Below are 27,330 nucleotides of genomic sequence, written 5' to 3' on the forward strand. Positions count from 1 at the left end.
CTTCCTTCCCTTCCTGATGCAGGATGATAGAAAGCGGAGAGGCAGGGCCCGGATGCACAGTCGGAGAGGCGTGGAGCAAGGTACCGTTTGGGAGGGAGGCTGAACTGGGCTGGGCTGGCATGTGGGCGCTAGAGACCTTCCAGGTATCTTGGAAATCTGACTCCCATCAGCCCCAACCAGCACTGCCCAATAGTGAGGGAGGATGGGAGTCAGCAACATCTGCAGCTGTGGTTCTCAAAGTAGTTGGTACCACTCCTTGTCCTGGGACGCGGGTGGCTCTGTGGTCTAAACCACTGAGCCTTTGGGCTTGTCAATCAGAAGGTCGGTGGTTTGAATCCCCGTGACAGGGTGAGCTCCCGTTGCTCAGTCCCTGCTCCTGCCAACCTAGCAGTTCGAAAGCACATCAAAGTGCAAGTAGATAAATAGGTACCACTCCGGCGGGAAGGTAAACAATGTTTTCATGCGCTGCTCTGGTGTCAGTGTTCTGTTGCGCCAGAAGCGGCTTAGTCATGCTGGCCACATGACCTGGACAAACTGTCTGCAGAGCAGACAAACGCTAGCTCCTTCGGCCTGTAAAGCGAGATGAGCACTGCAACCCCAGAGTCGTTTGCGACTGGACTTAACTGTCAGGGGTCCCTTTACCTTTACCACCCCTTGTAGGGGGACTGAGAGTACCTAGAAGGGCAGTAAGAAGCAAGGAGGCGGCAGTGGGGTGCTGAAGTTGGGCCCCTCCCGGCACGTTTATTCCTTGTTTACGATGGACCAGGCTAGAGCCTAGAGTAATGTTTCCCAAACCTGGGTCTCCAGCTCTTGTTGGACTGCAGCTCCCATCATCCCTGACCACAGGTCCTGCTAGCTAGGGGTGATGGGAGTTGTAGTCCAAAATAGCCGGAGACCCAAGTTTAGGAATCCCTGGCCCAGAGAGAAACACCTTCCTCGCCTCTTCTTTAAGGCTTTATTGCTCTTAACGCTTTCAAAGCTATTTCCTTTGGTCACGTTTGTATGTATTTACGACTCTGAGTTGTCACTAATCACAATTATCGGGAATAGCTATTGGTTTTCTTAGTAGTTACCGCACGTCTGTGGTAGGTGAAGGGTTGTGCATGTTTGGGAAGCCACTCATGTATAAAGATTACATGCTGTCAATTTCCTTCACCCTTGCATCTTCATTTGTGGGAGTGCTGAATTTTACTGTGTTGTTATCTTCCCTAGCTGGTCATGCAAACCACTATTCTGCACAATGCCTTTTATAGGGCAGAGTAGTGGGCATTGTGGGTGGAATCAAGGGGGCAGAGGTTCGAAAACATTTGGAAACCACTGACCTGGAGGCTGACAGGCTCCCCAGCCTTGTGCAAGCAGATGGATACTAAGAGTCTGGGACAACCTGTATTGCAGCTTCAGATTGCAGAATGCTCTTTCATTCCACCACCAAATAATTCACTGGACACCATAACTTCAGTAACACACTATATTGCACAGCCTTCTCCCTTTTGTTAGCTCTCCACAAGCAAGGATTTTGGCCCCATCCTGTTCTACACATTTAAAGCAGTATCATGCCACATTCAACAGCCATGGCTCCCCACAAAGAATCCTGGGAGTTGTAGTTTGTTGAGGATGCTGGGAGTTGTTGAGAGAGCCCCATTCCCCTCATAGAGCTACAACTAGTTGTTAAACCACTCTGAGAAATTGCAGCTCTGTGAGGGGAATTGGGAGAGGTCTTCCAATGACTCTCATCACCCTGAATGAATTGTAATTCCCAGAAGCCTTTGGGGAAAGCCACGACTGTTTAAAGTGGTATAATACTGCTTTAAATGTATAGTTCAAATGGAACCTCCCCCAACCAAGGAACATTTTTGGATACCATATTTATTGGGGAGTAGGGATTAAGGAGAAATTTGATTCAGTTCACATTTGAAGGCAAGCTTGCCTAATTTGCAATCTCCAAAGCAAATGTGCCAGGCGAAATACAGCCATCCTTCAAAATCTGCGCTTCTCTGAATTTTGCAATGCAGTTCTCCAGGCATGTAATGTGTGCAAAAAGGCATATATTTGGGTAATGGTTGTATGTGACAGCATACATTCATTAAATTAACATACAAACTTTCTGTACATCCCCTGCACGGACAACACTGCGACACACATCCAGTGGAGCTGTATGCACGCTTAGCAGAGTTCTGCAAGTAGCCAGATGATGAAGGAATGTGGCATCACACATTTCTTTTTTTACAGCAAATTAAAACAACAAAACATGGCTGGGGTGACTAGCATCTCTCACACACGTCTTCTCTGTCAGAGAGCAGAGAACAAAGAGCAAAACCCAAAAGCACACAGAACGGAAGTTCTCTAGTCTGAGTTCCATTCCTACACTTACAGTGTTATGGAATGTATAAAGAGAGTCACATGATCCTGCCAGGAGAGAATGAAATACTAACACAAACATCCATTGTAATAGGGAAATTTGCTTTGTAAAAGTATGTATATTGGCAAAATTGCACAGGAAAATGGGCACAGCAGGAGCAATTCACACAAAAACGCTGATGAATTTCATGAATGTACCACCTCAGTGAGTTTCTACGTCTAGCTCTAAACAGAGTGTTTTGGGTGGTGATACTTTGGTTTTTCTAATAACAGACAGTGGTGGGTGGTTTAGATTTAAGGCAGCCTGATCCTATCTCTTTGCCGCCTCAGAAGTTTGTCCCAACTGGGTTGTAGCTTTCCTCGCTTAATTATTCTGTGGCCTGATCTTATTCAATGATACAAGGTGTTAAGGGCGTGACGGTTTTCTTCTTGCATCTATATCGGTTTCAGTGTGTTGCTGTCACAATAAAGCAAAAACGTTAAAAAGGTGGCCAGTCATATCATAGAATCATCGTTGGAAGGGACCCTGAGGGTCATTTAGTCCAACCCCCTGCAATGCAGGTATCTTACCCACAACTGTCCCTGGGTGGGCTCAAACCATCAACCTTCTGGTTAACAGCCAGATGCACTGACCCACTGACTGGGCCTTCTTACTGCTCCAGTACTAAAAAATTGCTGATGAACCCATCAGTTTAAAAATTAGGGTTAATTCACTCAAGCCAGGCCCTACCTGCCTTACACTGGACGCTTACACTGACATCGCGTGTGGGGTAGGCATAGACTTGCTTGGACCATGGTGGGAGATTGCAAAGTCCTCTGCCCAGTGTTCTTGTAAGGATCAACCATCAACTGGATCCCTGAGGCTTGCAATAGAGCTGTGCATGGCAGCCCCAACGGGCAGCACAATGCTGTGCAATTAAATAACATGCCTTACTCCCGCACTGCCAAGGGTTTGACTAGATGAGCCTTGGTGGTCCCTTCCAACTCTACAATTCTATGATACCCACCTGTCAAGCTGGACCTGTGGGGGGGTGGAGGTTTACAGTAATTGTTGTGGTTGTTGTTTAAATGTGCGCTGCCCGTTTGGTGAAAGTGTCAGCGAAACTGTTTGGGGTAGCTGCCACCTTGCAGCCACCGTTCTGGCCTGCTCTCCTTCCCTTCAAGGAGTGCTGCAGATGTCCTGCCATGACCCCTAGGCATTATGGAAGGGTGATGTTGGATACATGAGGCAGCTCCTGTGAAGGGCCCAAGATGATGGGAGTGTGTGTCAGGGGGTGTTACTTGGATGGTTTTACAAAAGGATTAGACAAAGTAACGGAAGACCTGCGGGTGTGGAGGACTCCCTGGTCCTGAATGGGGTAACTGTGCCTCTGAAGAACCAGGTGCACAGCCTGGGAGTCATTTTGGACTCACAGCTGTCCATGAAGGTGCAGGTTAATTCTGTGTCCAGGGCGGCTGTCTACCAGCTCCATCTGGTACGCAGGCTTAGACCCTACCTGCCTGTGGACTGTCTTGCCAGAGTGGTGCATGCTCTGGTTATCTCCCGCTTGGACTATGGCAATGCGCTCTACGTGGGGCTACCTTTGAAGGTGACCAGGAAACTACAACTAATCCTGAATGAAGCAGCAAGACTGGTGAGTGGGAGTGGCTGCCGAGACCACATAACACCGGTCTTGAAAGACCTACATTGGCTCCCAGTATGTTTCCGGGCACAATTCAAAGTGTTGGTGCTGACCTTTAAAGCCCTAAACGGCCTCGGTCCAGTATACCTGAAGGAGCGTCTCCACCCCTATTGTTCAACCCAGACACTGAGGTCCAGCTCTGAGGGCCTTCTGGCAGTTCCCTCCCTGTGAGGTTACAGGGAACCAGGCAGAGGGCCTTCTCGACAGTGGCAGCCACCCTGTGGAATGCCCTCCCATCAGATGTCAAAGAAATAAACAACTATCTGACTTTTAGAAGACATCGGAAGGCTTTTAACATTTGATGAATTGTTGTATTTTAATATTTTACTGGAAGCCGCTCAGAGTAGCTGGGGAAACCCAGTCAGATGGGTTGGGTACAAATAATAAATTACTATTACTATTACTATTACTATTACTATTATTACTATTATTACTATTATTACTATTACTATTATTACTATTACTATTATTATTATTCCTCTGCCACACACTGCCAGAGCCACCGGGCAGTCCCCGACATTGCTGCACTTAGCCCCCGATTTCAGGCTTCCCAGAGGCAACTGTGAGAACAGGAATCTGGACTAGATGGGCCATGGGCCTGATCCAGCAGGGTTGTATTTATGGGGTGCAGTGCAAACACAACAGCAAGGAGCATGCTGACCCCCACCCCACCGCTGCATCACCCATCTCCCTTCCGGGAATAAGCAGTGCCTCACCTGCCAGGAAGCTACTGGTGCTGTTCTGCCCTACCTGGTGAGCCACTTCCACGTCCATTTGGAATTAACTATAGTTTGTCTTTGCCCCCAAACCTCATGGTTTAGGGAAACCAGCCAGGACCCTAGACAGTGGCTTGAAGCTGGTTTGATTCTGAGCCAGAATTAAGACCAGCGATGCTTGAATGGACATTTTGTAAGCAAATTGACCTTATTCTCACTTCCTGGACTACTTCACAGGTCAAAATACAATCCCCTTCTCTGAATGTTGCCGTATATGCAGCTCAAAAACATACTAAAATGTGTGTTTTAGATTAAAAAACGTGCTCGTCTCTTAGGTAAAAATGTGTGAAGAAAAATTTGGAATTCCGTGCTTAAAAAATAACAGTCAAACAAATTGCAGAATGGAGGGGAAATGTTCTACAAGCGTGCTTGGATCACAGGGCAGCAAGCTCATTGTATATTAATTGCACAATACATCAAAATAAAGGAAAAGCTCCCTTCCTAAAGTGCTCTATGCCACATCCTGGATCCAAAGCCTAGCAGCAAATAGCTCTGTGGTTTTCTTTGCAACGTATTATTTTAGGATAATTTCAAAAATAAATAAATAAAAGACCTGAGAAAACTGAACGGACTTGCCCTGAAGTTTAGGCGTGTGGATCCAGCAAGGGACCTGACTTGCACACATCCTTGGTTTTGTGTGTGTGTGTGTGTGTGTGTGTGTGTGTGTGTTTGGCAACCTCTCAGATGAAAGTGTGACCTAATTGTTAAGTGTGCATTGCAATTACTTCAAAGGAAACTGGGATGGGTCACTGGCTCCTTTTACAGAGTTTGGAGGCCCTCAGTCACCTGCTGCAAGTCAACCCAAAGGAATCCTGACAGCGCAGACTAAGTGAGCCCAGGAGAAGATTTGACACCCGTCTCCAGATCATCATTTGACAGACTCTGCCTGCCTTGGAGCCTGCAACAAGCCTCTTCAGCAGCCGCTCTTCACAGAAGTCCAGCTTCATTTTTTTGCAATGCCAGGGAACAAGGATTTTCGATCCCTCGTCTTCTGTGTGATGCTAGGTAAGGCTACATTTCTTTCTTTCTTTCTTTCTTTCTTTCTTTCTTTCTTTCTTTCTTTCTTTCTTTCTTTCTTTCTTTCTTTCTTTCTTTCTTTCTTTCTTTAATTTCTGTGTTGTAAAAGCGACAAAGAAAAGGTGAGCACAAACTAAAGGGCAATAGCCCACGAGAGAACCCAATACTGTATTTTATATTGTTGTACGATGAAGAAAAAAGAGTGTTGCCTTTGATGAGAGGCAGTGTGGTGTAGTGGCAGGGGTGTCAGTGGCTAGAGGGAGTCCCGGGTCCAAATCCCCATTCTAGTGGCCCAGCCTAACCTACCTCACAGGGTTGATGTGAGGATAAATGTACACCCACCAGGAGAATCTTTAAGCAGAGAGGGGAGGAAATATTTTTTTAAAAGCACAATTTAGTATACACGCATGCCATCATAATTTTTTTACAATGCCATCATTTTTAATTGAAAGAATTGTATTCAATTTATTCTGTTTTATCATCATAATAAAAATGCAGGCAAGCAGATTTAAATAAATTTAAATAAATAAATAAATAAATAAATGCAGAGAAAAGCAGCAATACTAATCATTAAAAGCTTTGCAGAAGAAAAAGCGCCAAAGGACATCTGTAATGTGGTCATCCAGTGTAGCCTGGCAACCACATCCTGGGACAGCGGTGCCACCACTGAAAAGTAGGGCAGTTCATAAATTTTTTTTTTTTTGAAAATGCCTGCTCCAAAGGTCTCATCTCACTACACTAGGGATTACATAGCTATATCTGAAATTTCATGCATATCAGTTAATATCTTGACCCTGCTCCACTGAATTGAAATTTCAGCCTTCACAACGTAGGAAAACGGCCAAGTAAACAGCTATTTTCATGGAGGAGTGTCAAGATATTAACTGATATGCATGAAATTTCAGATATAGCTATATAATCCCTAGTGTAGTAAGATAAGACCTTTGGAGCAGGCATTTTTTAAAAAAGAAGGTCACCATTCAGCTAACTAATAATGGCTGTGCCAACAATAGGGGGAAAGGTTGCTCTTGAAAAAGTGTGGAGCTTTGCACAGATAAAAAGCCCCCTGCCTGCAAGCTAAATTTTAATATCAATTCAGTTTATAAAAATAAATCGTGGTCCTTTCCAACTCTACATTTTTATGATTCTATGATTCTATGACTTTGGGGGACTTAAGAAAAGAGAGGAAGCAATGAGCTCATGAATGCCCCAGCCTCGTTTTATGTGGCTCTGGCTCCTGAGGCTGCCCCATTATTCCATCCTGCCAGAGTTTCTCCCTTCTTGTTCATTTCCTCCTTATTTACCTGGTTTTTGCAAGCATGTCCCCCTCTTGCCGTGTGAAAGTGTTAGAATGGGCAGCGTTTTATTTGATAAGTTGTACCTAAGTTCTACTCAGAGTAGACCTGTTGAAAGTAATGAACCTGCTAGTTGTGCTCATTAACTTCAGTGGGTTTACTCTGAGTAGGACCAGCATTGGCGACAACCTAATAGCAATGTAACATTATTATTATTATTATTATTATTATTATTATTATTATTATTATTTATTAGTAATTGTTGTTGTTATGTTCCTCCGGGTTGTATGGCATGTGGGTGGGAAAAAATCCCAACCAGCTGTCTGAAAACAAACTAGTAGACTTCTATATTGTTTGTGTGTGCTATGGTCAGAAGGGACTTACTTTGTTTTCCAGAACAGCAGCTGTGTTGTAATAATAATAATAATAATAATAATAATAATAATAATAATAATAATAATAAATAATAATAATAATAAAAATAAAAATAAAAATAAATAATAATAATAATAATAATAATAATAATAATAATAATAAATAATAATAAATAATAATAATAATAATAATAATAATAATAATAATAATAAAAAAACAACAACAACAACTTTATATTCTACCCTTCCCCACAAAGGAGCCCTGGTGGGTGGGTAGTATCCATGATATCCCTGTTTGAAAGCAAACCCAATGAGACTTCCTGCTGAGCAGATCTGCCTAAGATTGGGAACTCCCCTTCTGAGATTGTCTTCCTTCAGTTTTCATCATGGCATTCCAGATTAGTTGAACAAGCACATCTTTTCCCTGGCTCTGCCCAATATTGGCTTTGCTCTCCCCATCCTCAGTTTCCCTGCAAAATGCCCCGCACCCCAATTTGCCTCCTCTTCTAAGCAAAGGGAACTGTATATCCTCTAATGTTTCTTGCAGCTTGGTACTGAGCAGTAAGTGGTTTAAGTCATGGAAAAATGTGAGTTTCTTGAGGAAGGAAAGCAGGAGAAAGAGGTGTTTGGGGAAGATTGCCAAGGATGCTGCCTGCTTGAGATTGACCCCAATTTCGCACCCCTTAATTTGGGCAAACAAGTGGAAGATGTCCACAACTTGCTGCTAATTATAATAGTGTTGCACGCCACCCCAATCTCAAAGCGGTGCGAGATTTCAGGGCTTCCAGGCGCTTACTGAGGGTTCATGTTTTCTTTTGGAATGACGCACAGCAGAGACTGTGTTGTCTTTATGATATATGGTTTATTTACACATATAGACAACCTGAGCCTACAATGGAGGGCTTCACAGCATTAACACCTTAAAAGGGTCTTGTTTCTCCCATAGCCGCAACCTTGGATTCAAACAAGGGGGTCCCCCCCCCCATTTGCTGTCTCACACTGAGCCCCTTAATCCCTCTTAATGACTCTTCACCAGGAGGCTATCTTATCTAGTCCAAGATTTAGAAGCCTTGATTAAGTTCTATCACTTTCTGGATCCAGGGGTTTGGCACCCAGTTTAACGCTCCTAACTCATAACACTACCCCCTCTCCAAGAACATCTGGTCCTAGATGTACAAACAAACAGCAAAGTACAGCTTCCCTGCAGAAAAATAACAGGCAAGTTAGCAAAGGCATTAGAACACACGTCATCCAAAACTAATAATAAAACACAATTAAACTTTTAATCCAATACCAGGAGAGTAACAGTTGATTTCTTTCATGCAAGTTCCAGTCCATCAGGATCTCTTAAGACCTCCCTCTTTCCCCTTGGTGCACGCTCCCAGTCAGTTCTGCATCCCAAAGCAGCTTACTCAGTCTCCCACATTTGCCAGCCCCAAAATAATGGGTTTCCAACATGTTTAAGTCAAGATGCAAGCCTTAGTACTAGAGCTTCATTACCCTTGCTCATCCTTTTCCTGGTGCTACTACAATTCCTAAAAACCATTAAATAGTTTCTAGCATGCAAAAATAACAGCATTTTAAAAATAATAACAATAAATGCTAAAATTTTCAGGAAGGATCCATGCAGCGAATAAGCAGTCCTAATACAGCAACCCCACCTCCACACCATGCAGTTGCCTAAATTACCGTACTCTTTTCCTTGGGATTTCACAAAGGTCCCAGTAGATCAACAGCTACTTCAAGGCTCAAATCACGGCATCAGTTTTTTAGGAGCCCTTCAGTTTCACTTCAGCTCACCTCAGGCTGTGGGTCAGGGGCTCCAGACTCACACTTGAGTCCTAAAACAGTCTCTGTAGCTGCAAGCAGGGCTTCAAGACCCAACTCTAGGAGAACATCTGCTTCCTCACAGGCACACTTCCTCTTGCTGCCCCTGGGCCCATCCACTTCATCCCCTGCCCCAAACTGCAAATCCAAGTCCTGGCACAAGTCCTTTTACTCAGGATCAGGTGGCTCAGTCCACCCAAAATGGCAGCCAGGAATCCCACCACCTCTGCTTACTTCCAGCATCTCTTAAATGCTTCATGGGCCCAAACAAAGGAACATAACCCTCACAGTGACTCTTGCCCCCAAAACCCATGGGACCCTGGATGACTCTGGCTGCCCAGACTACTTAAGGGCTGCACACAATATAGGGACTGGTTCCCACCCCACAGTGCCATATTGGGGCACCCAAGGGCCAAAACCATTGAGGGGTTTATTTCTCCCAATTCAGCAGGAGCCAGCTGCATGCACATAGGCCTCGAGCTTTTCCTCCACCAAAGAAAACACCATCATTTCCTCAGGTGCTGGCTGCTCCTCCTGCACGTTCACACACACCTCCAATTCCTCCTGCGCCCCATTCCCCACAGCATGCTCCCAAGGAATGGGGAAATCAAGCAGCAGCAGCTCCTCAGCTCTAGCCTGCTAACCTTTCTCTGAGGCACCATCTTCCCCCTTGCCTTCAGCTACTGACTGCATCTCTTTGCTGCCCAAATCCTTCAGCTGCCCACCCACACTCTGGAAACTCCACTTCTGACACCACAGTATTGCACACCACCCCAAACTCTGAGTGGTGTGAGATTCCAGGGGTTCCAGGCACTTATCCAGGGTTCATGTTTTCCACAGAGGGGACTGTGGTGTCTTTGGGATATACGGTTTATTTATGCATATGTGCAACCTGAGCCTACGGTGGAGGGGTTCACAGCATTAATACCCCAAAAGGGTCTTGTTTCTCCCATAGCTACAGCTTTGGATTCAAACAGAAATCAAACATTGGTCTCAATTGTTGCTTTGACTCTCTCTCCAGCTTGCTGCTTTACCTCTAGGTCACATCACTGCTACCTCTGCTCCAAACTCTGGGTTTTTCTATTGAGGGAGGGCCCCCCACCCATTTGCCGTCTCCCACTGAACCCCTGAATTCCCCTTAATGGCTCATCACCCAGGCGATCGCCTCAGCAGGAGGCTAGCCTGGCTATTCCAAGCCTTAGAAATCTGTATTAAATTCTAACACTTGCTAGATTAGGGGGGTCTGGCACCCATCTTAAAACCCAAACTCTTAACAATAGTTAGAAGCAAAGGTTCCTGGTGCAGAACGGAGTCTGAGTCATAAGGGGCAGAGAAAGTGCAGAGCCATTTCCCCCTCATCCTTGCAGAGATCTCACTGATCTCTACCAGCAAAGGAGTTTCAAAATGGCTGCAATATTACCCACTGGTGGGATGTGCTGTAGCCATTGACACCACCAGCTCAGTGACCTTTGCTGTTGCTTCCTCATACTTCAATAGGAACGGAGGAAGCTGCATCCTACTGAGTCAGTCCACGCTGAGTATTCTCCACACTGATGGGCAGGGCAGGGGCCTGTCCAGGATTTCTCTCCCCGGCCCAACCTGCCACAGATTCACCTTCTGCATCCAAATCAGAAGCTCTGCCACAGAGCTATGTCAGTGCAAGCACAGGGAGATGGGTGGGGATAGTGGACAAGCCGGAGGGTGACTGAGCCAAACCGTGGCTGAGCAGGTGGTCTGGTGGAGGGATACCAGTCTGCTGCTCTTTGTGAACTGCCACCTGAGGCAAGATATTCAACCCATCTAATGGGAGGGCCGGCCCAGCTCACAAGGCTAGCCCTCTGCATGGATTTCACTCCCACCAGCTGTATGTGAGGGCCACGAACATGGAGAGGTTTAAAAGAGGATTGGACAAATTCATGGGAGATCAGGCTATCAGACCCCACAATGCCTGCATTCTGCCTTCACTGTCGGAGGCGATATACCTTCTGAATACTAGTAGTTGGGAGCTGCATGTGGGGAGAGGGTTGTTACAGTTTTTATGCCCCACTTGTGGGCTTCTCAGAGGCATCTCATTGGCCACTGTGGCCAACAGGATGCTAGATTAGATCGGCCTTTTGGCCTGATCTAGCAGGGCTCCTCTTGTGTACTTGAACCTCCCTCCCACCAATGGTTTATCATTATAATGATCATTTTAGGTGTTGACAATGCTTTTGAGTGGAGCTCCTCATGCGGAGCTCCAGTTCCTAAACTGGTTTCCCATTTGGGGAAATGCACAAGCTTACGCCCTTTTCTTTACTCAATTCCTCAATCTACAGGAACCGTGATTTCCTGGAGACAAGGGCGAGAAAATCAGGGTTGTTCCAAGTAAACAAGGACTGTTGGAGGGTATCCCATAATTTTAATTAGATAGAGTTGGGGAACAGGTTTCTGAATGTTTCTAAACTATTATCATACCCGTTTATTATCTTAATCCTAGACAACGATCTCAGTTTTCACAGCAGGTATGACTAAGCACAACAAGCACCAGAGACTCGCTGTGTTTTCAACGAAAGGGTAGCAAATAATCCTAATATCAGGTTAGGGCCATACTGGACTGACAAGGACTGTTCCACAGCCGTTGAAATTGCCTGTTTTGTTTCAGCTATGTTTTGAGCAGTGATTATGATTATGATTATTGTTTTGTATGTGGGGAAGAGAATCAGAGCAGCCACTGCTTTGTTTCCCTTCAGAATGCCCTTTTCTGAGGTGCTTGTTGAACTCTGGATAATTCAAAATGGCTGCCACTTACTGGGTGCTACAGTGGGCAGCAGATGATATATAAATGGGCACCCACACTTTTTTCCCTGAGGAGGAATATTGTTACTGCAGCAGCTGTGTTGACTGCCTCTCTAAAGAAAGGGCAGCAACTGAAGGAAGCTTGCTAATAAATTAAATCCCCGTGCGCCATTCTATGCAACCTCATTTTTAAACCTGAGTGAGGAGAAAGATTATGACTCCCAGTTTGGATAGCGTTCTCCGAATGGCGCAACAGTCGAAAAGGACCCAAGAAGAGCAAAGGGGCTTACTGTGTCGTGCGAACTAGGGCAAGGTGGCTTAGGGAAATCGAAAAACACAATAAAAGCAGCCATGCATTAAAAGGAAGAAACAGCAGTAAAAGCCAGCAGTAAAACAGTTTAAAAGCAGCTGCATTGAGAAGCATAATAAAACATCATAATAATCAGTGTGAAAAAGCAAAGTAAAAAATAATTATGGTAGGCAAGTAATAAAAATCCAGTCTCTAAAACAGGGGGTGGGAAACATGTTGTTTGGACTAAAGCATTCATCATCCCTGACCCCAGTAAATGTGTTTTAGACCAGCTGAGGTTTCTGAGGGCTGTCCTTGACTTTCCAAGGGTAGCCCCACAGATTGCTGTTTGTACTTTGTGGTATTTTAATTGTATGCTGCTTTGGTGAGGTTTCTCCCCCCACCCCACCCCCCGGCCGCCCCACTTTAAAGGTGGCACAAGCATATTTTAAAATTTTATTTACAATTTAATTTAATATATTATTAATTGCAGCCCATTGTAAGCCGCCTTGAGGATCATTCAGTTGAAAAGCAGAATATAGATCAAATATAAATGAATATAGCAGAAGGCAGGTCCATCAGATATCCTGATGCTAAATCGTGCATGGCTTGGAATATCCTAAGGGGTACTTTGAATTGGATTGAGGAAACAAAGAGGAAGTCAGTGGTGCTGTTCAGAACATAAGGAACTTTGCTGCTGTTGTGGTGGGGGTGGTTCCTAAATTTATTACCCACTGTTCACCAGCAGAGTCCCAAGGCAAGTTAAAACTCTTTAAAACCATATGTTGAAAACTTGTCGGCATCCATCTTGTCTCTGGAGACAATGGAAGGCTGTGCCTTCGGGGGCAATGTCAAAGCGTTGGTGAGTTACACCTTTATGGACTGATACGGGAGAAACATGTTTTATTGCCGGTGGGGCAGATGAAAGTTAAAACCAATTACAGTCACGGGACATTAATATTATTAATAGAAGAGCACTGCTGGATCAGGCCAAAGACCCACCCAAGTCCAGCATCCTGTTCTCACAGTGGCCAGCCAGTTGCTTCTGGGGGAAAACCCCAAGCATGACATGAGCAATACAGCTCTCTTCCGTCTTATAGTTTCCAGCAACTGGTTCTCAGATGTATATAGGCATCTGTACCCCCCCCCCACTTAGGCGGGGGTTAAATTCTAGGCCCCCGCATTCATAAGCGAAAATCGTGTAAGTGGAACACACCCTCTAAAACGCCTCTAAACACCTGTTTCCCCCTGCTCTCCAGCTCTCTTTCCTGCTTGCTCTCCACACAAATCTCTCTTCAACTAGAGCTGACGCTCTGGGGTTGGCTGGTGTAAACAAAGCCCCACTTCACCTCTGGTCTCTTTGGGGCTTCCTTCGCCCTCAACGGCATCCTCTTTGGGCTGCAGGGAGGGTCTCCTGGTGAGCCATGGGGGCTCTCCAGCTCTCTCCCACCATTTCCTGGTTTGAATCTCTTTATTTATATCCTGGAGCCATGCATATGCACGGACGTGCGTAAGTTTATCGCACATAAGTGTGGGAATGTCTGTATTGCCTCTGAAGGAGGGTAGTAGCCTTATTCTCTGTGATCCGTCTAATGGAGCAGGTGGTTGCTGAACAACTCCAGGCACGCCTGGAGGATGCGGACCATTTGGATCCCTTCCCATTGGGATTCAGACCTCATCATAGGACTGAAACTGCCTTGGTCGCACTGGTTGATGTTCTCCGGTGGGCTAGGGACAAAAGTGAGAGCTGTTTCCTGGTTCTGCTGGATCTCTCAGTGGCCTTTGACACCATCAACCATAACATCCTTCTGGACTGTCTAGAGGAGCTGGGAGCTGGGGGCACTGTTATACAGTGGTTCTGCTCCTTCCTCCTAGGCCATGTCCAGAAAGTGCTGGTGGGGGATGAGTGTTCACATCCCTGGGCCCTCAGTTGTGGGGAGCCTCTGGGTTCTGTCCTCTCCTCCGTGCTTTTTAACATATGCATGAAGCCGCTGAGAGAGATCATCAGGGGGTTTGGGCTGGGTGTCCATCAATATGTGGATGATACCCAGCTCTACCTCTCTTTTAAATCGGAACCAGTAAAGGCAGTGAAGGTCCTGTGTGAGTGCCTGGAGGCCGTTGGAGGATGGATGGTGGCTAATGGATTGAGGCTGAATCCTGACAAGACAGAAGTACTGTTCTTGGGGGACAGGGGGTGGGCTGGTGTGGAGGACTCCCTGGTCCTGAATGGGGTAACTGTGCCCATGAAGGACCAGGTGTGCAGCCTGAGAGTCATTTTGGACTCACAACTGTCCATGGAGGCGCAGGTCAGTTCTGTATCCAGGGCAGCTGTCTACCAGCTCCATCTGGTACGCAGGCTGAGACCCTACCTGCCTGTGGACTGTCTTGCTAGGATGGTGCATGCTCTAGTTATCTCCCGCTTGGACTACTGTAATGCGCTCTACGTGGTGCTACCTTTGAAGGTGACTTGAAGCTACAACTAATCCAGAATGTGGCAGCTAGGCTAGTGACTGGGAGCAGTTGCCGAGACCACATAACACCGGTCCTGAAAGACCTACATTGGCTCCCAGTATGTTTCTGAGCACAATTCAAAGTGTTGGTGCTGACCTTTAAAGCCCTAAATGGCCTCGGCCCAGTATACCTGAAGGAGCGTCTCCACCCCCATTGTTCTGCCCGGACACTGAGGTCCAACGCCGAAGGCCTTCTGGCAGTTTTTTCACTGTGAGAAGCAGAGCTGCAGGGAACCAGGCAAAGGGACTTCTTGGTAGTGGCGCCTGCCTTGTGGAACGCCCTCCCATCAGATGTCAAAGAGATAAACAACTACCTAACATTTAGAAGACATCTGAAGGCAGCCCTGTTTAGTGAAGTTTTTAATGTGTGACATTTTAATGTATTTTTAATCTTTGTTGGAAGCCACCCAGAGTGGCTGGGGAAACCCAGCCAAGTGGTGGGGTACAAATAATAAATTATTATTATTATTATTATTATTATTATTATTATTATTCTCCTTTTGTAAAGCTGTTCAAGCTAGTGGCCATCGTCAGCGCCTCTTTCTGCAGTGTTTCAGTGGCATGCACTTTGGTAAAAAGCTGCAACCATATGTGCAGCTGCCTTGATCCAGCAGGGCTCTTGTGTTCTTAATATCCATCTTCATAGCATTCTGCTGCTTCCGAGAGGTCACAAACCAGTGGGTTCAAATTGCAAGGAAGTGGATTTTGACAAATGTTGGGAAGAACTTCCCGACAATACCTTCAGCAGTGGAACAGAGTCTTGCTCAGAGGTTGGTGGGTCTTCATTGCAGGTTCTTTAGCACAGACTGGACGGCCTGTCAGGAATTCTGTGGTAGTGGACTTCTGCCGCATTCATATGAAAGGCACCACACTTTGCAAAACCTTTTCTGGTAGAAAAAAACCTGGTTTTAGTCTGGGAGAATATTATCTGGGATACAGCAAGGTCTCACTAGACACAGGAGGGCAATAAAAAGCCTAATGAATAGAGACACCTTCCAAGAAACAGGGACCCCTTCTTTGACTATGTTAATGACCAAAAATTAAAATCTTCTTAAGGGGTATGTAAAGGTGGATTGTTAACAGGTGAAAATGTAAAGTTACAATAGATTAAGATAAAATATTAAGATAAAGGCAAAAAGGGTAAGGACTTGCTGAAACAACTATTGAACTAGAATACAAAAAAGGGAGGTGTGAGGAAGTCAGGGAAATAAGCAAATGAAAGACAAGACATGGAAAGACTGATTTATTTTTAATTATTTTTTCTTTATTTTTCTGTATTTTGTATCTTTTGTTTTTTCTCTTTCTCCTCTTTTCATTTTATTTTTGTAATTTCATTGAAACTTTAATAAATATTATTCAAAAAAATAAATTAAAATCTTCTTACACCAGCTGCTCAATATTCTCAGCGGAGAGTGTATGTTAAGTAATATGTTTGAATGTTGAATGTGTAAGTGTTATGTCTAGAGACAATGGATAAAACAAACACTATTAGCTGTGGATAAGTGTTTAATGGTTATTGTATTTGTTTAAAAACCAATAAAAATTGTTGTTGTTTTTTAATTTAAAAAAGACCTGGTTTAATGTGCCATGTGGCTCTTTGTTTTTAGTTTCCTGTTTTGCTGTGAGGATCAAGGAAAAGGGGCAGGATGTCATCTACCTTCCCAAAGGGGAGTCAGTCAAGCTGGGGTGCCCATTTGCATCAGACCCAGAAGACGACACTCCGGACAATGGCTGGGACATTGAATGGAAGCAAGTGAAGCCAGGTCCACATCCCCAGGATTACCCGGTGAGTTTGTGGTTTTCAAACCCTGTGTCCCCGTCTCCCTGGCAGAGATGGGCATCTAGTGATTGCTGAGACTGCTAGTAGGGTGATTGTGGGTTCTGCTTCAGCGAGGCCAGCCCTCTTATTCGAAGGCATCTGCTACTTCAGGGGTCACCAACTTTTTTGGGGGGGCCTGTCGGCACACTTAGAATCCCCATCCCGAGTGTCTGGGGCAACTCAGTCAGATGGGCGGAGTATAATAATAATTATTATTATAATTATTATTTTGAGGAAGTGTCGTGGGCGTCAGTCACAAAATGGCTGACTGAGCAGGAAGAGCACTGTGGATTTTTGAGGGGATATTTATTCAGCCTTTTCATGGGTGCCATGTTGGAGTCTCCTGCTCTTCTTGAAGAGTTGCCTGGCCCAAGCCCAGCATAAGCATGAAAAAGGGAGAACAGGGGCGCTGAAGATGCTTATTGACAGTGAGCATCTGGGCGGCAGACTGAGCAGGCAAACCATTCACCTGGTCACAGTCTTCCCCGCTGGTGTGAGATGGATTGTGTTTCTGTTTACAGTTTAGTAATTTAGTTGCATCTATAAATCGCTGGGTATCAGTCTCCCAGCTCGAGAAAGAGAGGAACGCCTTAGCGCTGAAATCCCTGCATTGCTAGGAGAGCATTGCAGGCCAAGCCAACATGGCAAGTCAGAAGTAAACCCCACAGAGTTCCATGAGTCCTGCTCCCAAGAAATGTGCCCACAAGCAGAACCTGAGACTGGTTTGGTTGTCTCCAAAGAGCTGTGTTTTCTGCGATCCTGTCACCACGCAGGGAGCAGAAGAGAGCCTCAGCCCCCACTGAAATAACAATAATACTAAATAATTAAGCGAAATCCTGTGTCCCTAAGGAATTGTTCTCTCCCACCTGCACACAATATGCAAATGATGGGCATTTGCATGACTTACTTTAGTTTGCCATTTTTACTAATTTGAATAAAATGAAGGCAATACAATGAAGGGAATGCGTACTGAAGAATAACTATGGATGATTACCAGAGAAGCTGAAGGAAGTCCAAAATGTTTTTATTTGTTAAAATTTGGATAAAATTGTATAATTTTGTTGGAAAATTAATAAAAAAATATTTTAAAAAAGGATTCTGGTTCAGCTAGGCTAGGTCAGCTGCTAAAACTATTACACAGCACACTCCTCTGGCTTCAGAGATTTCTGTGGGCATTTCTGATGTCAAAACATAACTTTTCCGTCAAAAGAACTAGCATCATAAAATGCACAAAGCTCCACCCTCCTCTGTCCAATGTGTTTTCCATCAACCTCTCCTTGTCTGATTCCTCACAAGCTCCTGAGTTACCACGATAACCGTGTCATCTACCCTGGACCTCCTGATCTCCAGCAGAGGGTGGGTTTCATCTCTCCAGATCCCAGCCTGTATGATGCCTCCATGCAACTGCGTGACGTGCAGATAACTGACTCAGCCACATACGAGTGCAAGGTGAAGAAGACCACAGAAGCCAGCCACAAAGTGACCATCACTGTGCAAGGTGGACCTCATCTCTTGTTCCATTCTTGGGGTGATGGTGGTGTCGCTTAACAGGAGGGGTTAAGACTGTAGCCTTAAGCATGTTTCAGAGGGAAGGTCCTCAACTTTTAATGCAGGGTGGGAAAAGGCTTGAGGGTGACATTCCTTCCAGGACAGCCTTTCAAGGGCCACTACCAGTGGTGTGGGGGGCCAGAGGCAATAGTGGGTGGAGCAATGAATGCAATTTTTATCTAGCTTCCAAACACACACCTCTCTTTCCTCAGTCCAGGCAGGCATTGGGTTGTATCCAATGTTAGTCCTGCTCAGAGCAGACCCACTGAAATCAATGGACCCAAGTTGAATGCCTGCATAGTTCAGTTGGTTGCAGCATGGTGCTGATAACGCCAAGGTTTCAGGTTCGATCCCCGTATGTGACAGCTTCGTGTTGGGTCCCTTCCAACTCTACAGTTCACGAATTCTATTATTCTAAATGGGTTATGTTTATTAATTTCAGTTGGTCTACTCTGAGTAGGACTAGCACGGGATGCAGAAAGCTGAGAGTGAGCTAGCAAAGCCTGAAAGACCACAGTTGGCCCCTGGACTTGAGGTTGCCCTTCTTTGAATGAATAGGTAGCATCCAACCAGGTGTGGAGTGCAAATTATATGCAGGAGGGATGGGGAGAGAGAAGTGACTAGAAAGGGTGGTACCCACAGCACTCATCAAAAAATCCATATATGCCCACTGTTACGGAAAAATTGGGGGGGTTGATTTTTCTGCCCAACTCCCCAAGGGACTGAGTCCCCTAAGTCCATGATCGGTCAGAGATGAATGGATGGAGGCAGGATGCAGGGGAAGCAAGGCAGATCTTTATTTTTCTGTTGCAACAGAGTTACCTCACCTCCTTGTAAGGAGGTAAGAGAGGAGGTAAAGGTGCAGGAACCTTTAAAGACCTTTGAAATTGCCCAACCCCTTAGCCAAAGACCACCCTAAAAGCATCATACATACATCACAGGAGGTGGTCTACAACATAAATCCTGTCTGCCAGGATACCTAATAATGGTCACTGGTGGCATTTCATGGGGAGCCTGACAATTCCATTGAGATTGTAAATACTTTAGTTCTTGAATCTCTTATTTACAAACTTACACCTATTGACAGTTTGCTCAGTTTAACAGAAACTTGGACTTGCGGGAAGTGGGTAAACCCCCTAGATTCCAGGCAGTTTTGTTGACGGGATTTGCAAGCGAAAAGACAATTGGAAAGCTTTCCCCCCATGTCCTTCCTTCTACTGCAGAGGAATATTTGAGGTCATTTCGGGAGAGTCAAAATGGCTTTGGGGGATTGTTCTGTTTGCCAAAATGTGAGGTTTTTCTCAAGGAATATTTCCTAATATTTTGAAGGGTGAGAGATGGGTTTCCATGGAGTGTATTTTATCTACTATGTGTGTGCACCCTTAAAAGTTTATGACGCTTGCTGATCTAGAAAGGTTGGTGGCTCCCTGCCGTAGTAGGAATCTGACGTCTTCTCTCTGCCAATCTAGAAAGACCCCTACTCCCGCAATGCTCGATAATTGGTAACGTAGCCTATGGGGCGGATGTCACGCTGCGCTGCTTCACTTCCACGGGCTCACCACCCCTCACCTACCAGTGGTCCATGACGCACGGACATCAATTCAGGGACTGGATGCCCCCCGGAGGATCAATGGGTGAGTGACGACAACAGTGGGGCCAGGGGGAGGAAAACTATAGGGCAGGCATATCCAAAGTTTGTTTCAGGAGCCTAATCCAGGCTGCCGGTCAGTTTAATCTGGCCCCTGTGGCAGTTTATTTCCTGGGGTAAAATCCTTAAAAAAAACCTCAACAACTTCAATCCTAAAAGAAGCTCAAAAACTTCAATCCTAAAAAAAGGTCAATAACACTTTGGTCAGCCCCACGACTCTTCACCCTTCACTTCATCAAATCTAGCCCTTTTTGAAAAAAGTTTGGACACCACTGCTATAGGGGCATCCTCGGATCAGTCTCTCTGGACTTTCTCAGAAGCATTCCAGTTAACCAGCCCTTCACACTCTCGTTTCTGCTAAGCAGGCTCTGTCCCTGGAGACCTCCACATCAGGGATTTGTGCGAAGACCACGTGGGTACCTACCAGTGCAGTGTGCGGAATAACGTTGGCGTGGCCTATTGCTCCGTGGACATCTACTTTGGCGGAGGTAAGCGAGGGCGGGGTTTGTCACTAAGGCAACTTATCCAGACCAAACTGGCACAGGTATGTGGGAGAGTGAATAGGGGGGAATTTTTGTTCAGCACTACTTTCCCTGGTTTTTTTTTTTGGGGGGGGTGTCCATTTAAAAACAGGGCTGCACTCGCCCCACCCCACATCCCACCAGCTTCAATGCTGCCCAAACATGTTGTTTTATTACATTTCTATTGCAATTTATTAATTTTTATTACATGTTTTGTTTTTAAAGTTGGGCTTTTGGCGTGTTTGTTTTAATGAACATTTGTGTAAACCATTTTGAGGGGTGTTTGTTTGTTTGTTTGTTTAGCAGTATATAAATCCTGCTAAATACGGTAAATAATAAACATTAAAGGTGTTCCAGGAGAGGCGGCAGATATTTTATTTACTTTTGTAGAAAATTGATTCATGGGAATGTTAGGTGATGATGAGATCAGAGGGGCTGTCCAAAATCTCACAAGATCTCTTTTGAGATCTCAGAGGGCCCCACAATATCTTGTAGGAGCCCCACAGAATTCTTTGCACAACCTTCCCAGAGTTGGGTAAGCAAGACGGAGGGCTTACAGCCTCTTTCTGCAGCAACAAAACCTGGGAAGGCCATGCAAGATCTCATAGGGTCTTCGCGAGATCTTGGACAGCACCTTCCGACTGTTTCCTCTCCCCTTTGCTCTTCATTCATTCATTTCCCCACCACCTCACAAAACTGTAATCTCGCAAGTAAATCAGGCTTAAATAGCGCATCTACTGTAATACAGTGGTACCTTGGATCTCGAACTTAATCCATACCAGAAGTATGTTCGACTCCCAAAACTGTTTGAAAACCAAGGCGTAGCTCCCGATTGGCTACAGGGGCTTCCTGTACTCAAGCAGAAACTGTGTCGGATGTTTGGCTTCTGAAAAACTTTCGTAGACTGGAACACTCGCTTCTGGGTTTGTGGCGTTCGGGAGCAGATTTGTTCAGCAACTAAGCTGTTCGAGAACCAAGGTATCACTGTACTAGGGAGCGAGAGAAAGAGTCATTGAAGAGCCCTTTCGTTGCAGGTTACCAAAGAGGTTTGATCATCGCGGGATCCGTCATCATCCCCCTCCTGGCCCTGGCCCTGATCATTGGGGGGATCATCTGGTGCTGTTCATGCTGCTGCGGGAAAAACTGGTGTAGCGGTTGCCCGGGTTGCTACTGCGGAAAGGATTATTGCTGGGACTGCTGCTGTTCTGGCTGCACTCAGGAGCCGAAGCAGGAATACCAGGAGACCAAAGCCAGCGAGATCTGGTGAGTATTCTATCCCAAGGCAGGGGCGAGACTAGGCTTTATTTCACCCGGGGCAAAGACCCCATTTGGCAGCCCCCCCATGCATATTTGCATACATACACACAGGCTGAGAGCCTCAAGGGCGCCTCCCAGAGGCTTCTCCCGGGGCAAAAAACCTGGCTAGCTCCCCCCACCAGCTCCCATAGTTAGGGCTCTGCAAACTCCAGAGAATTGCAGACATCACAGGATGGCTGTGATTTGGTTCATGAATTGTTTTGGGAAGTGCAAAGTGGGCCAGTTCACTCTTTAAAAGCAAACAGAATCAAATTTCGCCTCCATTCTCACATCTCAGAAGGAAGGGTTGGAATAAGTGGGGGCGTTGGAGAAGAATTGCACACTATAATTTCTAAAAGCAAGCCAGGGGAGTAGAAGAAAAGGGGGAGGGACTTCCAAGGTTAATCAGAGCAAAAGAATGAATAAGAAACACCCAAAAAAACAACAAAAAAAACCCAAGCAGGGAATTCAGGAGTAAACAAATGAATTTTATGAGTAATTGTTAATGGACTGCTCTGAGCATGGGAAGAGCAGGCTATGAGTTCCTAAATCAACTGAATGGTTTTGTGCTCCTCCCGTCTCCAAGCAGTTAGAGGAAACAATTAAGAGGCTCAATTTCCTTGTGCAGAGAAATGGGCACTTGTAAAGGCTTCATAATGCATGGATATTACAGATTGTTCACAAATATACAGGTCCGGTAGGCAGGTCCCTTCCCAGGACAGGCAGTGCTGGTATTCAAAGCAACACCAGCCCCTAGGACTCATATTCAGGGTAGCAAAACAATAACCTAGTTAACTTATGGAACTCCCTGCCACAAGATGTGGTTTGTAGAAGTGTGTGTTGGAGGCAAGGAGCAGAGCCTCAATGGTAGAGCATCTGCTCTGCATGCAGAAGGTCCCTGCTCAATCCCCAGGATCTATAGGTAAGGCTGGGAATGGGCCAATGATCTCATTCAGTATATATTTATTGCTATTGATTTTACAACATTGTATATACTGCTTGATTGTAAGAAGCACATTACAAAAAGAGCAAAATATTCAAATTACTGCAAAGAAACAGGCATTTAAATATATTTTATTAAATTTCTACAAATTTCACATAAACCTTTCAATACATAATAATTTTTCCTTTTGTTTTATCGGGTTCCCATTCCATTTTCCGTGGTGTTTTTTATTCCACCCCTATGCTGCACTCTGTTGTCGCTCTTGTATACCAGAACCTTAATTACAATGACCTCCAGTTCTTTCTGTTGCTCGTGGTTCAAATCCTGCTCGCGAACTCATCATGTTACAATATTTCTTTAAGTAATCCGAAAAAGGCTTCCATTCTTCCATAAGACAGCCATCGTTAAGTTCTCTTATTTTCTGTTAAATTTTCTGATTCAGCATAGTCCATCACTTTACTGTGAGGCAAGCGTTTAAAACATTCAGAAGGAAGAACTGAGATAAACGATAAGCTAAAACAGGGGTAGGTAACCTAAGGCCCGGGTACCGGATGCGGCCCAATCGCCTTCTCAATCCGGCCCACAGACGGTCTGGGAAGCAGCGTGTTTTTACAAGAGTAGAATGTGTGCTTTTATTTAAAATGCATCTCTGGGTTATTTGTGGGGCATAGGAATTCGTTAATTCCCCCCCCCCCCCACCAAATATAGTCTGGCCCACCACATGGTCTGAGGGATGGTAGACCAGCCCACAGCTGAAAAAGGTTGCCGACCCCTGAGGTAAAACCAGATTCTTTAAAGCAGCCTCCTTTGTGCCCATGCTCATGAAATGGAACATTGTTGGCCGATTGGAACGCTTGTCATGATGAAAGCCCCTGTGCTGCAACATTTTGTTGCAGGAGACATGTTTCACCTAACCCTGAGCTGATTTGTGGTCCCACCCATCTTTCCCGCCCCCCCCCATCCTGTTTCTTGCAGTGTGGATGCCGACGCTCCTCCAAGCAGACCGTGCAGCCAGGCGTTCAGTCGCGCAAGCAGCCTCCATTCCCTGCTTGGCGGCTACCAGACGCGGACTGGCCAGTACACACAGTGCCGCAAGTACACCTCCCCCATCGTTCAGGTGAAGATGACGTCTCCCCCCGACAGCGACGTGAGCGTCGTCCTGGCCCCCGAAATCCCATCTCCCCCCAGCTCGGAGCAAGGAGATGTTTCTGAGCACTACTACCCCGCTAAAGGGAAGGATGCTTATCCCGCAGCAATCGACTCCGTTCCTGGATACGTCAAGGGGGAGAACTACAAGGGCTCCAGTCCGAGGCATCAGATCTACGCCGAGCCGCAAAAGTTCTCCACGCCCGCCTCAGATCCCGGTTGCATCCGCTGGCAGGATGGAAACACCAGGCCCTACAAGGGCACCGTAGTCATGATGCGATCTGCAAGCAAAGAAGGGCTTTTGATATGAGGCAGATGCCGGGCGGAGGGGAGGGGGGTGGGACAGGGAATGTTGACGCACCACTGGTGCTGGGGATAGATATTGCCGACTTCTCATTCAGAGCTGGAGATCAAACTCATCAGCCGGCCTCCCATCTTCATGTATGTCTACAAGTACCAGCCGCTGTGTGCCGCCGTCCCATGTGGTGAATCACAGAACTGCAGGTCGTGGGGTTCCCCATCAAGAACCTTCTGGTACTGCTCTGATTCTGCCCACCCAGGCTAACTGTTGGATCCTTCAGGGCAGGAAGGAGTGCAAAGATGCTTCCTGTCCCAGCTGAGCCTTGAACAGTGAGGACCTCCTAAGCATCCTTGGCTATTCTTTGGTCTTGATGTCTGACCTCCTCCTCCATTCCCTGATTTGACCTTTGGTCCTGACCTCTGGCTTTCTCCTTGACCCCCATCTCTTGATTCAACCTTTGGTCCTCACCCCTGGCTTGCTCCTTGACCTCGTCTCCTGATTTGACCTTTGGCCTTGACGTTTGGCTTGCTCCTTGACCCCATCTCCTCATTTCCCCTTCTTTGGTCTTGATTCCTGGCTTGTCCTATGACTTCTGGTTCCTGGCTCACCTTAGACACTTGCCTGCAGCCCAGCCCTGACAATGTATGGACTTCCACTCTGGCTGAATAGGAATGGGAAGGAGTAGTGGCTCCCCATGAGAATAACCTTCTCTCACTGTTAGAGTGAGAGGAAGGCCAATGCACTTTTTTTTAAAGCCTTCAAAGTTTGCCCCAGCCCCATTATTGGCACCATTGCAATTATCCTAATATATTGGCCTCCTTTCCATAGGAAGGTATGCATCCTGAAGTTCAACCCAAAAAGGGTTTTGCCTCCACCATTGTCACCTTCCCCTCCCTTAGACCCAACCCCAAACCCAATTTGGGAGCAGGGAAGGCCGTGGCAGAAGGTTCCACAGAGCTCCACCAGAGCGTTTTCTCTTGGAGGCTCTTTTCCCTGTTGGAAACGATGCAAATATCCCCCTTTTCTTGCTGGGGGTGATGGGAATGTGAATGGCAGAGGTGGAGAATCTCTGACCCACGAGGCCATTTCCTCCCCCCACAAACTACACCCACATACCCACTCCCAATATCACTTTGAAATCTGTCTGCAAGCATTTTTTATTGAAGTCCCCTGTGAAGGGATTTCAAAGTGATGTCTCTTGGTGCCTATCAGCTGATAAATGCTGAAAGGTCTCACTTTCTGAAGTCCAGTTCCAAGTTGTTTTTATCCAGTGCAAATGGACTCCAAAGGTGAGCCTTTTTCAAGTTGTCAGCTGACATCATTATTTCAGGTGATTGGCAGGTGGCCAGCCCTTCCTAACTGTCAAAGTTGGCCTGCAAGGGTAGGGGAAGGAAGGATCTGGCCTGTGGGCCACATCTGGTACTCTTTCCCTGATCTGGTGTCTCTGCTACTGATACTAGTCTCCTCCTTACCCCAAACTAAGTCTCTGGACCTCTGGGGCAAGGGCAGGTTGGAGGCAACCCTGCTTGCCTGAGTTCCAGTAGCAAGTCTTCAAATGAGGGAGCTCACTTTTGCAAGCACCCCTAATTTAAGCGCTCAAAACATTATTCATTGTAAGTATTATGACAAGACGATGTATAAGGAATGCTTTCATCCAGCAAAAGCGCCATACAAATGCTGAGTATTATTAGAGTTAGGCTTGTTATTTTAGCAGCTTTTTTGTTTTTGTTTTTATGAATGAATGTTTCTCAGAAAACAAGAGCACAATATGAACAATAACAGTATTAGTTAAACTACAGAATGGCATTTGTAACAGTCCTGTTTTCTTAAGCACACTTTCTTCGGCAGTGGAATACAAACTCTTCTAATAGCCTGATCCTTTTGCATATTTACTCAAAAGCAAGTCCCACTCAATTCAGTGGAGCTCGCTTTTGGGTTAATGTTCATAGAACAGTATCCCAGCTGTGCATGTGCCATTCTAAATCGGGGCAAGAAATCAATTTTTCAGGCTAAGGGCCACATTTCCTCCCAGACAACCTTCCGAGGGCCGTGTGACTGTGGTGGGTGAAGCCAGAGGCAACTGTGGGGGTTTGCGAGGGGGCAGGGACAAATGTAAAACAGTAGGCTACTTTTTACACAGACACTAAGCTCACTCACTTCTCCATCCATGCAAGTAAGAGGTATTATCAGGGTTCAAAGTCACATTCTGCCCTGGCAAAATCATGGTGTGACCTTGGGAGAGTTTTGAGGGCTAGGCAGAGAGGCCTTGAGGGCCACATCTGACCTCTGGGTCTGTGGTTCCCCATCCCTTCTTTTCTAAAGGATGGAGGTGGTTTCGCACGCAGAAATAGAGAGGGTCAATTATAGCAGCAGGTGAAAAATAAAATAAATAGCTCCACAGCTAAATGTTGCTCTTAAATTTACTGCTGCAGCTGTATTTTTTTGTCTTTGAAATTCCATTCACCAGGAACGGGTGACCTTCATCCATAGGTCCACTTGTAGTCCTCAGTCTAATTTTATGTGACCATCAGTCTAATTTCAAAAGTCCTATGCAAGGAATAGCTTGAGACTTCTGGTAAGGAACAATGTGCCCCTCCCATGATGGCCTGGGGAGGGAAGAGAAAGAGAAAGAGGAAGAGGAAGAGAAGGGGGTGTCAGAGGGAGAGGGAAAAAATGGGGAGGGGAGAAAGGAGTTGACCCTGCCCACTGTTGGCTTTGGCTGCACCCACAGGAAAAAAACAGCCCCATCAAATTACTCGCACGGGAATGCGGTTCTTGACAAAAAAGTGTTGTCCTTTCTTGCCATACAAGGATTCCAAAGAGATCACACCCTCTCCTTCGCAAGACAGAGCACATGAACAAATGTTTCTGTTTGTAAATTGTCATGTTTGGAAACCAATTCGCCATTTTAAAATGCTTTTGAGAATGAATGCTCTTTTTTATTTTAAGAAGCCCTTTTCAGTTCAAGATGCAGGATTTTTGCAACTGTATACTTGAGTATTATCATTATCCTTCTGTGTGTATGTGTTTGTGTGTGTTTTTAAAAATGTGTATATGGTTAGTTCCCTTCAATTAAATGTAATAAGGATTGTTAATTGCTTCTGAGATATTTCCCTGAAGGAGGGCTGTATAGCCTAAAAAATGCACTAGGCTCTTGAATATTTTTGTGGTTCAATAAATCATCTGCCTTTAATTATCACTTCAA

The 27,330-nt window shown here is 45.7% G+C and overlaps 1 protein-coding gene across 3 annotated transcripts; it reads left to right on the top strand.

Moving 5' to 3' along the window:
• Positions 1 to 27,330, top strand: LOC310833642 (V-set and immunoglobulin domain-containing protein 8-like). 3 transcript variants are annotated; one of them, XM_083716317.1, is made up of 8 exons: positions 1 to 80; positions 5,582 to 5,821; positions 16,511 to 16,689; positions 18,019 to 18,220; positions 19,740 to 19,904; positions 20,284 to 20,406; positions 21,474 to 21,702; positions 23,654 to 27,330. In XM_083716317.1, the coding sequence occupies exons 2-8, from the start codon at positions 5,773 to 5,775 to the stop codon at positions 24,132 to 24,134; spliced, it is 1,428 nt and encodes a 475-aa protein (XP_083572443.1). In that variant the 5' UTR covers positions 1 to 80; positions 5,582 to 5,772; the 3' UTR covers positions 24,135 to 27,330. The 3 variants fall into 3 exon arrangements, with proteins under 3 accessions (XP_083572443.1, XP_083572444.1, XP_083572442.1); XM_083716318.1 differs by lacking the exon at positions 5,582 to 5,821 and having other exon boundaries at positions 52 to 80; XM_083716316.1 differs by lacking the exons at positions 1 to 80; positions 5,582 to 5,821 and adding an exon at positions 10,878 to 11,193.

This window comes from Podarcis gaigeae, assembly GCF_964106915.1.
Source record: "Podarcis gaigeae genome assembly, chromosome: 16".
NCBI classification, from domain to species: Eukaryota; Metazoa; Chordata; class Lepidosauria; order Squamata; family Lacertidae; genus Podarcis; species Podarcis gaigeae.

Bases quoted from the DNA above. Each gene is read 5' to 3' on its own strand.
- LOC310833642 (XM_083716316.1), top strand. From the start codon at position 11,133: ATGGGAGGGCCGGCCCAGCTCACAAGGCTAGCCCTCTGCATGGATTTC. The intron at 11,194-16,510 runs GTATGTGAGGGC...CTTTGTTTTTAG, and splicing joins GGATTTCACTCCCACCAGCT to TTTCCTGTTTTGCTGTGAGG. The intron at 19,905-20,283 runs GTGAGTGACGAC...TCTGCTAAGCAG, and splicing joins GCCCCCCGGAGGATCAATGG to GCTCTGTCCCTGGAGACCTC.